The sequence below is a fragment of the Penicillium cosmopolitanum genome, assembly GCF_028827165.1.
Source record: "Penicillium cosmopolitanum strain IBT 29677 chromosome Unknown utg000006l:49.0-5199605.0:1.0-5204138.0, whole genome shotgun sequence".
NCBI classification, from domain to species: Eukaryota; Fungi; Ascomycota; class Eurotiomycetes; order Eurotiales; family Aspergillaceae; genus Penicillium; species Penicillium cosmopolitanum.
In genome coordinates, this window is record NW_026622676.1 from 868,589 (window position 1) to 882,353 (window position 13,765).

Below are 13,765 nucleotides of genomic sequence, written 5' to 3' on the forward strand. Positions count from 1 at the left end.
GGGTGATCACAGGTTGGAGATGAGAACCAGCTCAAGTACGTGTAATCAATTAGAAGCGTCGGCCTTCCAACTCGGTGTTTGTATTTCTATCGACCTCGGTCACTGTCTCACCAATCGTCGATCGGATTTTGAAGGAGAATCGCACCAACGAGGGTCTTCAAGAATATCGCGAGAAGGCGGAGCAAGGTCACAGGAAATGGCAGTTGCAAGATAGTCTGCTTCTCCGCGAGGGGCGGTTGGTTGTTCCTGGCGAGGGAGATCTTCGCGCGCGCCTACTTGATGAGATTCATCGTCAACCTTCAACGGCACACCCAGGGCCAGAGAAAACGAGGTGCATAGTTTCTGCGCGTTATTTTTGGCAAGGTCTATCGGAAGATGTGGATCGGTACGTTGATAATTGCCAGATATGCAAGAGAACAAAGACCTGGCGAGATCGTGCTCCACGACTGCTGCAACCTTTGCCAATCCCAAGACGCCCGTGGCAACATATCACAATGAATTTCAGATCGTTTTCGAAGGATCGTTACGGGTTTGACGCAGTGTGCGTGTTCGTGGACCGTCCCTCTAAGCGGCCGATCTCAGTCCCTTGCCACAAGGATATTGATGCGAAGGGAACTTCGCGTCTGTTTGTCGGCCATGTTTATCGCTGGGTAGGCCTTCCTGAATCAATTGTGTCAGATCGTGGTGGCCAGTTTGTGTCCGAATTCTGGAAAGAGTTCTGCAGAATCCTTGGTATCGACCGAAGATTGTCAACGGCTTATCATCCACAGACCGATGAGCAGAGCGAGATCGGCAATCAATACATGGCGCAGAGATTGAGACCCTTCGTTAATTACTATCAAGATGATTGGTCCGAATACCTTCCGATGATTGATTTTGCTGCTGTATTTGGATGCTCGAGCAAGTGACCGAATGACTGGGCCGTAAGGACCCAGCACGCAGCGTGTCTCCCTTGTATACTGGTATAACAATGCAGGGGCCACCAGCCACTTTCGAAGTCAAGAAATTCATTTTCAAACTTATATACTTCCTCCCACGAGGCTAATCCACGATCACGGCCGGAATTTCTCAGAAATAACTTAGCATCCTTTAAGCCATAACTGTGTTAATAGCCGACAGTCTCCGTGGTTAATTACCACCCCTCAACAATCAATCTCAAGATATCAGTTGCACTTCATCACAAATTCAATCAAGGCCTTGTCTACTTCGTTCGGATGAGAGCCACTCAAGAAATGAGTTCCACCTTCCACCGTCACTAACTGTGCATCCGGAGAGTTCACGAACATCTTGATCTCCTCTTGAGCGTTTGCAATCGAGTACACCACGTCTTTGGTACCCTATACATCGCAAGATGGATTTAGCCAAAGCCTTCTCTTGGCAAGTGGACATGAAGCTGTCCGACGGTAGAAACTTACGTGTAGCCACAGCACAGGACACCGAACATCGGACAGGCGGGAATGCAGTCCATCTCGTTCAGCAAGGTTAATGGCCGCCATCCGGATACGTCGACGACCGTCATCGCCACGATAGTTGGCCTTGATCGTCTTCCGCCAGAATTCGCGGAGCTCCGGGGCGCATTCATTGAAACCAATGTCAATAAGGAAGTCACAGTACCCGGTGTCCGGCTCAAAGTCTTGAGAAGGCTCGTTTGTAGTCCACTTCGTAATATTGGGGCGCAGGAGCCCGGGGCCATTCCAGCAATTAAGCTGGCGTGTGCGCTCAGATTCGTAGTCCAGCGAGGTTCCAAGCGGGATGATTCCTTGGATCTACTGGACGTTTGAGATGGGGCCATGTCATACTCGTGTGCCTATCTGGGATTCACGTACCTTCTCCGGTCGCATAAGCGCCATTCGAACAGTGATCCAACCACCTTGGCTCGTACCGAGCACAAAGGCCTTTTCAATGCCGAGGGCATCCAAGACCTGCAAATTCATCTCCGCGGTATCCCAATAGGTCCAATTCTCACGCTTGGTTCGTGTTTGGCCATGGCCAAGCAGTTCTATGGCCAGTAGATTCATGGAGTCCGTCAACGCTTTGTCATCATATTGTTTCCGGTAGAGATCCGCGGAGGTGGTGAAGGAGTTGACGAGAACAAGCGTGGGCTTCTTTGCGTCATACGGGTAGGGCATATGATAGGAAGCATCGATACCCCCCAAGTGAGGGACTCGTACAATTTGCGTACGAGACATTATGCCTGTCAGTTGAGCCTTGCGTGGTCCGTATGATAAATATGATAAAGGAGAAGGCGTTGAATTCTGCTTAGAATCTGCAGTGGAGAGTCTACCGAATATTCAGTTTGCAAAGTCCAACTGGGCTCTATATACTCGCCCGCGAGCAGGCTTCTAATGGTCCTGTCAAGCGGAAACGCCATCCGGACGAATGGAATGGTTAAGATGTCGAACCGTCGAGCCGGGATTTGGTTGCGACCGGGGAGTTAGGCTGGTGTGGGGAAGTAGCTTAACAGAGCGCAGTCGGATGCGATCATCTCTTTCCTTCGCCGAAAAGAGCTGGGTTTCTGTGAAACTGCCAATCATTCCCGGAAAAGACAGCGGGAAATGCGAGCGGGGAGAATTGGAGTCTCCGGGAAAGGCTTCCTTACCACGCATTACCCTCGGTTGGATCTGAAAGAGAATGCCTGGCGATTGCCCTTCGATAACTGCAGGGGATGCATGTATCCTAATACCACGAGCGCCCATTCAAACCATGTCTCCGTCCGCGCCGCAGTCGAATAAACGGCGCAGGGCCACATTGGCCTGCCAATCTTGTCGGCACAGGAAATCCCGGGTGAGGACGCAGTCCGCCTCGATTCGAATGGTGCCTGAAAGCCAGCCGGGCTGACCGGAATCTCTTCTAGTGTTCAGGTGATCGGCCATGTGCCCTATGCCACGAACTGGAAATCGAATGTTTGTATTCTGAGGGTGCTGGTCCGAATAATTTGACCTTGAGAAAAAGGTGAAGAGCATTCAATTCCCTTCCACTGCCATCGACAGGTCTTTTGCGAGCGATCTGTAGGCGACGATGTTAACAAATGTCCAAGCTATATCCTGCAACTGGAGCAGCGACTAGAGAAGATGGAAGCGTCAATACGGCAGCTCCAGGACCATAGTTCATCGGCGCCCATAGACGGCAAAGAATCGAGTGAAGGCCCGAGTAGGGGGTCAGAAGACCCATTGAAAGATGTACAAGACTCTTCAACTGCCTCAGCAGCAGCACCAGATCCCAGGGGCGAGAATACAACAGAGCCTCTGGGAGAAATTGATGTATCTGAGAGCTCGGTAGACGGAATGGGAGCGCTTCAGTTTACAGACGAAAAGAATTGCGGTTTCTTCGGTATGCTAATTGTCTACCTATATGGGATTGTTGGTGGCACCCCTGGGCGCTAATTGTGCAAGGGCCTTCTTCTAATATTGCATTTCTGCGGTATATATCCCGAGCGATAGCAAAGACAAGTCCGCATAGGGAGCCGACCCTGGCCCCGTCTTCGTCGCAGAGGACCTGCGGCACGGTCAACGGTGCCAAATCCCCCTCTACGGGCCGCCCGGTGAGTGTTGAAAACATTAATTTGAGGGCGGCAGTCAACATCTACGCTCTACCAAGCGAGGAACGTACGTGGAGTCTTATTCAGCAGTACTTCCATAAGACCGGACAGCTTCTGCCTTTTATCCATGAAAAATCATTCTGCGAGACATACTTTCAGATGAAGAAGGAAAGATTTCGCAAGGTTCGTAGAACCTGGCTCGGTCTGCTCAACATCGTCCTTGCTATCGCAGCAAGTCTGTCAACCAAAGGTGACATGCCTGCGGAGAAACGAATACAGGAATCCGATGTGTATTATCAAAGAGCAAATGGCCTCTGTGATCGAGATTCCAAACGGAATGCCAGCTTAGAGATGGGTGAGTGTCGATGCGGGAGCTGACCTTGTTCTTCGCAGTATGTCAGCGAGCTAATTCCGATGCAGTGCAATATCTCCTAATCCTGGGTCAGTACCTACAAGGTACCCAAAAGTCAGTGCAAGCTTGGACGGCACATGGGTTGGCAATATCTGCGGCGTATCAATTAGGTCTACACTCTCCAGATGCAAATCGGGGATTTCCTCCAGCGGAATGTGAGACTCGTAAACGCACCTGGTTTGGATGTGTCCTTCTTGACCGGTGAGGACAGCTCTTTATGAGGTCTTGCGCATTGCGTTGATTCGGTCATTCTAGTACTTTAAGCATGACTTTCGGTCGCCCGTGTACCATACCTGAATTTTACGTGAAGCTGGAAATGCCCTCCCAGGACTTGCAAATGTTGAGCTCGCCCGCGGAGTCTAATACTTATCGAATGTTGGACGGCTCTTTTTTTTACGGCTGCAGTGTGAGCTCTGACTTGATTTTCCATGTAAATTGGAAGACAGTGATCTTTCGCTAATAATATACAGAAAGCTATACGTTATACTTTATAACGTGCTCGAATCGTGCTACGGGGCCAATTTAGGGTTCGAAGTTTCCACGAGCCCTATAGACGCCATGTCCGGGATCCTCGAAGGGCAGCGCCAGCTCGATGAATGGCGACTGCAGCAGTTGCCCTCCCTGGGCCTGAAAGTATGCGACAGCCCCTTAAGTCTGGATGACGTTGAGAAGATGGATACTGGCTCGATAATCCGCCATCGATTCGAGGTTGTCCTCTTCGTGCGCTATAATAACCTTCGAATCCTGGTGCATCGCCGCTGCTTAGAGAGCCTCCTCGACCCAGTTCAGACACAAGGTGACACGCTGGCGACGTCTGAAACGCGGCTGCTTCAGCAAATGGGGCTGAGCAGCGTCATTAGCTGTGTTGAATCTGCTATGTCGATTATCTCGATTGTACACAATATGTCTGCCGGTAGTGGCTGGCGACGTGAGTTCTTGGGTGCATGGAATTATTCACTCTATTACAGTAGGTGGGGTTCTGTTATATTTGACTTCAAGGAAACTGAAGCTGATGTAACACAGCCTTCAATGCAGCACTAGTTATTTTCGGCTCCCTCATCGTGGCATCGAAGGAGCGTGACCGCAACCCGTCAGCCTGGATCATGGTTAGCCATTCCCGGCCCTGTATTGACACGGCGGCTGAAGCACTGCGTCAGCTTGACCCGGGAAACCCTGTTGTTGAGCGGTGTCAAGAATATCTTTCGCAGCTATCTGCAATATTGGATCCTCTCAGTTAGTTATCCCGCACAGATGCAAACCGCCCTTCCGTCCCATCCGTGCCATTCCAAGGCTGGCCCTGCCCACGCTTCAGCAATTGTCTCAAAAAACCGCTAACAGCTCTCACCTGCACAATGCACAGTTTCAGAAGAGCCATATTTTGATAATAGGCTTGCTTTCGACTTTCCTACCGAATATTCAACCGGGCTCTTTTCTCTTCACAGCTCCGACTTGGTACCGCCCGTGGACTTTGGCGAATTCATGATTGGTTAGGGTTGCAGCTTCTCGGTAGGGTCCTCGGAATAGTGAGGCATTGACTACGAGTTAGCTGTAGTGGAGCAAACAGAGAAGGGGCCATGTAGGTACAAGCTGGGCGGTTCGGCTGTTCGAGCCTCTCGAGATGGTTTCGCCGCGGAAGGAGCAATAGTCTCAGTATCCGGCATTGCCGTAGGAGTGAGAAAAATAAACTTAAGGCAGACATCTTAGCGTACCTGCTGATAGATGATGTAGAGGATCTTTTACAGAGAAGGATAGTATAGTAAGAATTAGATCCGCTGGATAATAGTGCGGCACCGAACCCCTGACGGCCCGGCGGCCCAGCGGGTCAGGTAATGACAGTAAACTATCTAGCCAATGCTATGATCATTTGACAATCCCCGTGTGTCGGCATTATCGTTCGAATATTATTTAACACCTCAACTTTACCCCACATGCGCCACCAATTCCGTCTCGCGTGGGTTTAGAAGTCCCACAGGCGTCCGTCCCGTCCAGCCTCAGTCAGCGGATGCGGTGAATCCGGGGTATCCTACCCCCCAGGGCTGGGCCGGAATGCCTAACTCCCCGAGTGGGCAGCCCGGGGAGTGCGAAAATAGAGTAGTTGCAAGTATATATAAGGTATCCTTCGGTATCCCCATGACTTGTTGCATCAAGTGCAATCCTAAGCTATTTTATTCTCTACCACAAGTAGCTCTATAAACCCGGAACGTGGAACATGGTGAGAAGGCTGCTTCTCGAATGCTTGACTTTGTACTTATACCTACAGGCGAATCAGCGTGTTCATGTTGGAATCATCGGCGCAGGAATAGGAGGGCTGGCAGCTGCCATTGCCTTTCGACGTGCAGGGGTGGATGTCACTGTCCTGGAAGCAGCGGATGAATTACTCGAAGTAAGTTAAACCTTACCAGTCAGCAAATAATGCCGCATGCAGGAGCTCATAGAAAAAAGATCGGGGCCGGGATCCAGATGACGCCGAATGTATCGGTTCTGCTGCAGAAATGGGGCGTTGCGGATGTGATAGGAGACAACTTGGTTCAAATAGAAGAACTGAATATGCGCCGCAAAGATGGCACTCTTGTCGGACATACCGAAATACCAATTGTCGAAAGAGCATTGGGCAGACCGTGGTGGCTTGTTCATCGTGCTCATCTCCACCAAGGTCTCGCGGCCGTGGCCACGCGTCTAGGAGCAGCGATTCATATTAACAGTTGCGTCATCTCACTTGACTATCAGGAGAAGGGTGAAGTCACGGTCGAAACACAAAAAGGGGATAAATATCATTTCGACCTCTGCGTGGGTGCTGATGGCGTAAACAGCATTGTCCGAAGTACGCTGTTTCCGAACATAAAGCCGGACGCCAAAACTACCAACTGTGCTTACCGGGCGATTATACCGTATGACCGTATCCGGCAGGACCCAATTGCAAAGGAGCTCATTCAAAAGTTGACGATGGAGGTCTGGATGGGACATAATGCCTATATTATCACTTATCCCATCAGTGGGGGCGAAACATTCAACCTGGTGCTCTCGCATCATCGTCCGGAGAAGGTCTATAGTACCCAACCGAATGTTCCTGTCGAGGAAATGCGGGATGTATACAAAGACTTTGATCCTCGGATTAAACGCATTGTCGATATGATCACCGAGACTGTTAGCTTTACTCCCTTTCGAGAAATTCTGGATTGCTGCTGACGTTCTGTATACTGGCAGTCACGCTGGCCGCTATTGGTGACCGGACCCTTGCAATCATGGTCCTCCCCACAGAAGAATGTGGTTTTGATGGGGGATGCAGCGCACTCAATGGTAAACCATATGGCGCAAGGGGCTGCTACGTCCATGGAAGACGGAGCTTTCCTCGCAAAGTGCGTCGGGGCAGTTACTCGTGGAAGGCTGAGTCTTCGCGAAGCCATCAATATATACGAGCTCGAGCGGATGCCAAAAGCCTTTATGAAACAACAGGTCTCTTTTCTGAATGGTGCCATCTGGCACTTGCCGGATGGCCCTAAGCAACAGGCTCGCGATGCGGCAATGGCACCGTCGCTTGAAGGGAAATATTTGGTTCGCAGCAGCAATCTCTACGATGACCCTCAGACGGTGCTGGAGGTATATGGATATGACGTTGAAGCGCATGCAGAACAGGCGCTAGCGCGGTTTGCCCACGGGCGCGAGGCGGTGTATCCAGGTACTGGTATAGCACCTTACATCGAGGACAAATATATGGGGTGGTTTTCAAAGTGTCAACCAAATGACCGCTACGCCGCAGCTGGGAAGCTTTAGATTATTCAGCCATCGTCAATCACTTTTCTTTATTGAGCTCAATTCTGACCAATACATCGCCTTTTTCGTGTTACGCTCAGGTACGAGAGGAAGAAGATCAACCAATGTAGTAGCATTTCACGAAACAACTAAGCATGGAGTCAGAAGCCTTGTCAATGGACGACTTGACGATGGAATAGCTCCCGTGGTTCTTGATTATGTCGTTGATCTCAGCGTTGGAGATGTAGCCAGCAGTTGACGTGCAAGGAGCGGCATAGGCCATGGAGTGATTTCTATCTCCAGTAAAGGTGCAGAAGGGACCGGAGCAGCACGCGTCCTTCATCCGGAAACTTCTGCCATAACTGCTGACGCCAATGACTAGCTGTCGGGCTTCGGCCGCCTTGATCCCTGATGGTGTCAAGTCAATGTATACGAGTCACGTAAAAAAGAAGACTCGTCCCTCCGAAAGTTCAATCACCTGCGAGTTGAAATCTATTATTGCTACAAGCACAAGAGTTTTCTTCATTATTGATGCATTTGATGAACGCTCAGTTTCCGACGGCCTCGTCAGTGTTCGTCAACCATTCCTTCACCAGCTTGTCAGTCTCAGTGTCCAAACAGGCATTAGTATACTGGCAATTTCTCGACCCAACACTGAAATTGCAGCTTACCTTCAGACTTACGTTTCTGTTGAGATTAAACCCAGGCGCGAAGACATCCAATCTTACTTGGACTCACGTATAGTTGAACTTCCGGATTTTGTGCAGCAAAGGCCGAATCTGAAGCAGTGCATCAAAAGCTGCTCGTGGGATATAAGCATATCTAGAGCCGGACAAAAGTGCACTACTAACATAGCCAAGGTTTCTTCTCGTTCGACTCTACTTCAATTTACTCCTCGATCAGGGGAACGAGAAGAGGGTTCGAAATATGATAACTAAATTTAACTCTGGATCTCAGTACAACGTTTACGAGCATGCTTATAGCGAAATCGTCAAGAGGATTGAGCATCAAAGTGCAGATGTCGTAGAGCTTGCGAAGAGAACTATAGGATGGATCGCGAACGCAAAAGGCCCTCTCACTGTGGCTCAGCTTAAACATGCGCTTGCGATTGAGATCAGTTCTCACGAGTTCGATTAGTTGAATATCACAGACATTAAGCAGCTAAGCTCATACTGTGGTGGCTTGGTCTTCGTCTATGAGCTAACGGGTACCGTGAGACTTGTCCACTACACCACGCAGAAATACTTTGAGAACATATGGGAAGCCTGTTTCCCAAAATTTCATGAAATAATCACTGATAGCTGTCTGACATATCTTTCATATGATGCATTTGAGGAGAATCGTCTTCAGTCCAAGGTCGAGCTTCAGGGAATCCAGTCTGGATATCCTTTTTTCGCCTACTTTGAATCTTCAGATGTATCGGGCAGGACTTCATTGCATTCGGCTGCTCACTATGGCCACGCGACTGTGGCCAAACTGCTCCTGAATAGCAGCGCCAATATTGAAACCTCAGGGAGAGACGGCCAACTCCATTACGTTTGGCTGCAGTGTTTGGCGATGAGACTATGGTCAAACTGCTTCTGGAAAACGGTGCCAATATTGAATCTTCCGATGAACGCGGCATGACCCCGTTAAAACTGGCTGCACGCCATGGTCATGAGATTGTTGAGGTTGGGTCTGTAAGTCGGGGAACATTGAAGGGAGGTTACGTGACGACGTATTGGGGCGCTAAACCTAGAAAGGCAAAGCTAACTCGAACAGGCAATTCACAGGTCCGCCGTTTACATGATCTATCTCATCGGCAAGTCGCATTCTGACCTCAGGAGCAAGGCCTAAGCCAGGCTCGGCAAGATCAGCTTGAAGGAACTCGGCTCGAGAAAAGTCAGTCGACAGTCCCCGGGTTGAACTGGCCTCGATTTGGCGCTCGCGACTGTTGGCACCACGGTTGAAACAGATCACCTTTCGGACATGAGGACATTTCAAGGCAAGCTCTAGTAGGTATGATCCTAACGCTCCCGTTGTGCCTGTGATGATAATTACTTGTCCTTTGTTGGCCGGAGCTGGCTTGTTGGGCGCTGCAACTGGGAGGTCGCGAATGGATTGTTAACGAGTGCATCGAAAATGGCCTTGTCATCGACCGTCACACCTGAGCATGAATTTTCGCCCTGCTCTACCTTGTCACGAATTGCATGAACTAGAGCAAAGATATGCTTCGCTAGCTCCGTGACTGATGGATGAGTATAGATAGCTCGCGGGTCTATCTCATTCTCGCCAAGCTCAACGCCCGCGTTCAACAGACTTGCTCGCAACGTGCGCGACAGCTGGATTACTTGTAACGAGTCCATCCCCACGGTAAATAAATCGTCATTTGCGCCCAGCTCATCACCTTGGAACACACACTGGACTAACTAGTGAAGTGACTTTGCAAATGCTGGCTGAGAGGTGACATCAAGATCCATTGACATGGCCATTTCATATTTGCGCTCATCAAAGAAAATTTCAATGTCTCGTTCGTATAGCTTTATGACCATAGCCCTTTGGATGGTACCTTTGCCTGCACGGGAAATGGTCTTTTTGGATCCGTTAAAAAGACATAGTCGCGAGAGATACGATCATGTGCAACTGTTTCGGCATTAACACTCTCAATAGTTGGCCAAATACCATCAAGAAACAGCTTCTTTTCTTCCTCGCTCTTGGGATATTGCGCTGGCTCAGCGATTAGTGCGGCATGAAACTGCTTACTGCCAACGACCTGGGCGCCAACTACCTCCGGGTGACCCGTAACAGCCATTTCAATGGAGACAGGGTTGAGCTTCTCTCCCGTGGAGAAGACAATAATATCGTCAGCTCTTCCGATGTATGTCCAGTGGTCTGCCAGGGTTGGATGTGGCTGGTACAGGTCTTTGGTGCTAAACTCGTCCAGCTCGGGAAAGGTGTAAAAGCAACTCTGTAGCCCGGGGTGCTTATCCTTGCGCATTATGACCTGCTCGTATGTATTCTCTCCGACTAACCGCCACTCAATGCCCATTAAATCACTAGGAAAGATGAACCACTGCCACATGGCGACGTCCGACTGAGAATAACAAGGAAAGAAAGCACACCTTTGGAATAAGAGTGTAAGCATTTAATATGCGTGAGGTCAATGATGAAAGGTTTGCTCACTCTGTAGTTGCAATAATGTTCACCAATTTAATACCATGTTGCACCAGTCGATTAGGTGTTTCCGGGGAAATAGAGCCTGGGAAGATAGTATTCAGGTTAGCCCAATATCTAGCACCGAGTTGTGCCGCGAAAGGCTTTTTACCTCCTCCAAAACCCACGATGTGCAGCTTTTTTAGTTCATCAATTGCCTCTTGTGAGCGAGACATGTGATCTAAAATAGCCGGCGGTATTATCGTCCACCCAGGGCTGCTGTGTTGCAACCACTCGAGTATATTATCGCCCGTTATAGGTCGGGAGGGCTCCCGAAACATGATCGGAGCGTTGTAGTAAAATTCGAACACTGTCGACATAATAATACCTGCAGCAGGAAACAATGGCATTATAAGCAGATGGCGTGTATTAGGAAAGTTAGTCCATGTCGGAAGGAAAGTCAAGCTGCCGTTGCGTGCTGGTATATAACGATGAAGATCATACATAGCGACCATACCCTGCCGCAGCACAACAGCTTTGGGAAGCCCGGTACTGCCACTAGTGTGCAAACCAGAAAGGGGTCCCACTCTGCCTCGGAAAAGGTTTTGCTGTATGGAACCGATGTCACTCCATCAGCAACCCATTCCTTAAATGGAGCTACAGCCACACTCTTCATTCCCGGCTTGGAATCCACCCATGGCTGTACCATCGGCGCGTACTGCTGTTCATGGAATAATATACTGCATTTCGTTTGAACAAACAAGTTTAGCTGTGCCTCTACCGAGTTGCGAGGTGAGATGAGTAGGGCTTTATAGCCCGCCTTGATAGCACCGATCACGAAGGCGAGGTAACGTGGGTCCTCCAGGCCGATGTAGGCCACTGTAGGGAATGTGCCAGGTACTGGGTGGCCGGCCTGCATAATAATCATATGTGCTGCATAATTGACGGCATTGGCGATTTGGGACCAGCTGATAGGCTTCCAGCCATCGCGGGGATTGTTGCTTCGTAGAATAGACACGCATTCGAGGTCAGGAGTTTGACAAGCTGTCTCATCGATGATGTGGGTTATTAAACGCTGGCCGCACTTTCCACCGAGAAAAGCTTCGGCTTCTGAACCCTTATTCGTGTCCGTTGTCTGGACGGCAATGTGGGGTTCTTCTTTCATCGTGATGAATGTGTTGTTGATGCCGAGGTACAAAGCAGTGCGAGGGGTGAAAAGAGACGTGAGCACCTTCCGAGTCTATTTCAGCTGCTTTTTGAATGATTCAGAAGTGGGGGAGGAGAGCTCAGCGTGGCGATTTGTTCTGACGTGGCGCGGCGCATCTTATGCACCGTTCATGCAAGTCGGCCGTAGGTAAAATCGTAGTGAGCCGAGCCGAGAGTACGGCGCGCCATAAGCGCAGGGTCGTTGTATACAGAGGTATTTTACAGTGGTGTCGCAAAAGTTTCCTCCCATTGGCCACTATTTTTGACTGCTTTCTAATGACAGACTAGTAGCTACCTTGGATAGAATAGAGAAGCCAATCTATTCTATCTAAGGTAGCTACTAGTAGTTCACCTTCGGGAGGCAGAGAGCAGGCCGGTCAACATTCCTCTGATTAGTAGTTAGGATCAAGACCATATCCTTATTCGTGATATAATTTGAACATAAATATAATAACAAATGGGTATCTCAAGAAGAGCCAAAAATAAATGGCAGAAAAATGCATATCAACATGAAGAAACAACACCAGACCGCCGATCATCACCACGCCGAAAAAACCAACCCACCAACCAAAACAAAAGCCCACAATTTCCTCCCAGGAACCCTCTTCACCCCAGCATTTGAAGTCGTACTCCCATCCCCACCATAATTCACTTCTCGCGCATTCAAGCAATATTGCACGTCCTGCGCCTTCGCATCGGAGCTCGCGGTACAAACAGCCGTGCATGGCTGCGGATCTTCATAGAACCAAATACTCGTGCTACAGCAGGATTCGAGTATTTTGGACATATCGCTGCCATGGTGATCTTCCTGGTATAGTGGGACGAGGGTTGAGAATTTTGAACCGGGGATCGTGGGAAGGTTCTCGCTCGCGTATTTGCATTCTACCGGTTGGGTATAGTTATCTGTGGTCGGGGGTGACATGGTTTGGGAAGTGAAGTCGAAGCTTCTATTCCGTAGTTGGAGTTGAATTTCACGAGGATTGCAAGGGAAGTAGACAGAGAGGAGGCGAGTAAGTGCCGGCAGAGGGGGGGAATGTTGACGTGGATCGACTGGGTTGGACCCTTTCGTCAGCCCCGGATTCGGATTCGGAGGCTAAGGCCAAGGCTGAGCCTAAATCGGAGAGGGTTCGCTGTCTGCGGTGTTGCGCATGCCGGTGCTGTAGTGTAGGGAGGGTCGTGTATCTGATCAAGTACCACGATGGTGCGAAAAAGGATCACGGGAGCGCGTGGAGGGTGATTTCCGCGAATTTCCCGCCGATTCGAGGGATCCGCGGGCTTTTAAACTCGCAATGGTTCGCGGGTGGGGGTTCGTTGCCAAGACGCTATTGATGCATTTGCTGCCCCTGACCTGAGCTGACCCTCTTCACCCATCACCGGTCATCATCATCCCCTGGGCCTTTTAAGAGGGGGTTACGTCTGCAAAGGGTAGAGTACTGCCCAATTTGTAGACTGATCTGCGATCTCTGCGGTGATTTGTGCTAGTGTTGGGTGGTATACATCCGATCGATGCAGGGGAGCGCAAGGGGCGGTGGAAGGTTTCCGCCCGTCGCGTAGCCAATCATCGTCACGGGACCCAGTCCTACTATTTACACTACACAGTAGTCAATTGCTATGTCCCCCGGAAGAAACCGAGTAGGAAGGAAGAATGATGCTGTTGAGCATTGATAGTATATTAGACTGGACTGGTCTACATTCTCTTTAAATGTGAAAAATTACTCTTGGTAAAA

The 13,765-nt window shown here is 49.7% G+C and overlaps 6 protein-coding genes across 6 annotated transcripts; 4 read left to right on the forward strand and 2 right to left on the reverse strand.

The window, feature by feature from the left end:
- Positions 1 to 494: 494 nt before the first annotated feature.
- N7509_004859 (uncharacterized protein) lies at positions 495 to 908 on the forward strand (the record flags this gene model as incomplete). The annotated part of the gene is made up of 1 exon (XM_056629496.1): positions 495 to 908. One exon carries the CDS (start codon positions 495 to 497, stop codon positions 906 to 908), a length of 414 nt encoding a protein of 137 aa, XP_056488798.1.
- A 255-nt stretch (positions 909 to 1,163) lies between these two features.
- On the reverse strand, positions 1,164 to 2,189 carry N7509_004860 (alpha/beta fold hydrolase; the record flags this gene model as incomplete). Its single annotated transcript, XM_056629497.1, has 3 exons — positions 1,164 to 1,337; positions 1,416 to 1,766; positions 1,827 to 2,189. 3 exons carry the CDS (start codon positions 2,187 to 2,189, stop codon positions 1,164 to 1,166), a joined length of 888 nt encoding a protein of 295 aa, XP_056488799.1.
- An 882-nt stretch (positions 2,190 to 3,071) lies between these two features.
- N7509_004861 (fungal specific transcription factor domain-containing protein) lies at positions 3,072 to 5,188 on the forward strand (the record flags this gene model as incomplete). Its single annotated transcript, XM_056629498.1, has 5 exons — positions 3,072 to 3,330; positions 3,393 to 3,893; positions 3,959 to 4,151; positions 4,421 to 4,917; positions 4,974 to 5,188. The coding sequence occupies 5 exons, from the start codon at positions 3,072 to 3,074 to the stop codon at positions 5,186 to 5,188; spliced, it is 1,665 nt and encodes a 554-aa protein (XP_056488800.1).
- Positions 5,189 to 6,159: 971 nt separating this feature from the next.
- N7509_004862 (uncharacterized protein) lies at positions 6,160 to 7,721 on the forward strand (the record flags this gene model as incomplete). Its single annotated transcript, XM_056629499.1, has 4 exons — positions 6,160 to 6,162; positions 6,211 to 6,333; positions 6,393 to 7,094; positions 7,155 to 7,721. 4 exons carry the CDS (start codon positions 6,160 to 6,162, stop codon positions 7,719 to 7,721), a joined length of 1,395 nt encoding a protein of 464 aa, XP_056488801.1.
- Positions 7,722 to 8,074: 353 nt separating this feature from the next.
- N7509_004863 (uncharacterized protein) lies at positions 8,075 to 9,536 on the forward strand (the record flags this gene model as incomplete). The annotated part of the gene is made up of 5 exons (XM_056629500.1): positions 8,075 to 8,505; positions 8,561 to 8,827; positions 8,867 to 9,236; positions 9,263 to 9,379; positions 9,462 to 9,536. 5 exons carry the CDS (start codon positions 8,075 to 8,077, stop codon positions 9,534 to 9,536), a joined length of 1,260 nt encoding a protein of 419 aa, XP_056488802.1.
- Positions 9,537 to 9,736: 200 nt separating this feature from the next.
- N7509_004864 (non-ribosomal peptide synthetase) lies at positions 9,737 to 11,997 on the reverse strand (the record flags this gene model as incomplete). The annotated part of the gene is made up of 4 exons (XM_056629501.1): positions 9,737 to 10,099; positions 10,249 to 10,801; positions 10,863 to 11,350; positions 11,404 to 11,997. The coding sequence occupies 4 exons, from the start codon at positions 11,995 to 11,997 to the stop codon at positions 9,737 to 9,739; spliced, it is 1,998 nt and encodes a 665-aa protein (XP_056488803.1).
- Between the last annotated feature and the right edge of the window lie 1,768 nt (positions 11,998 to 13,765).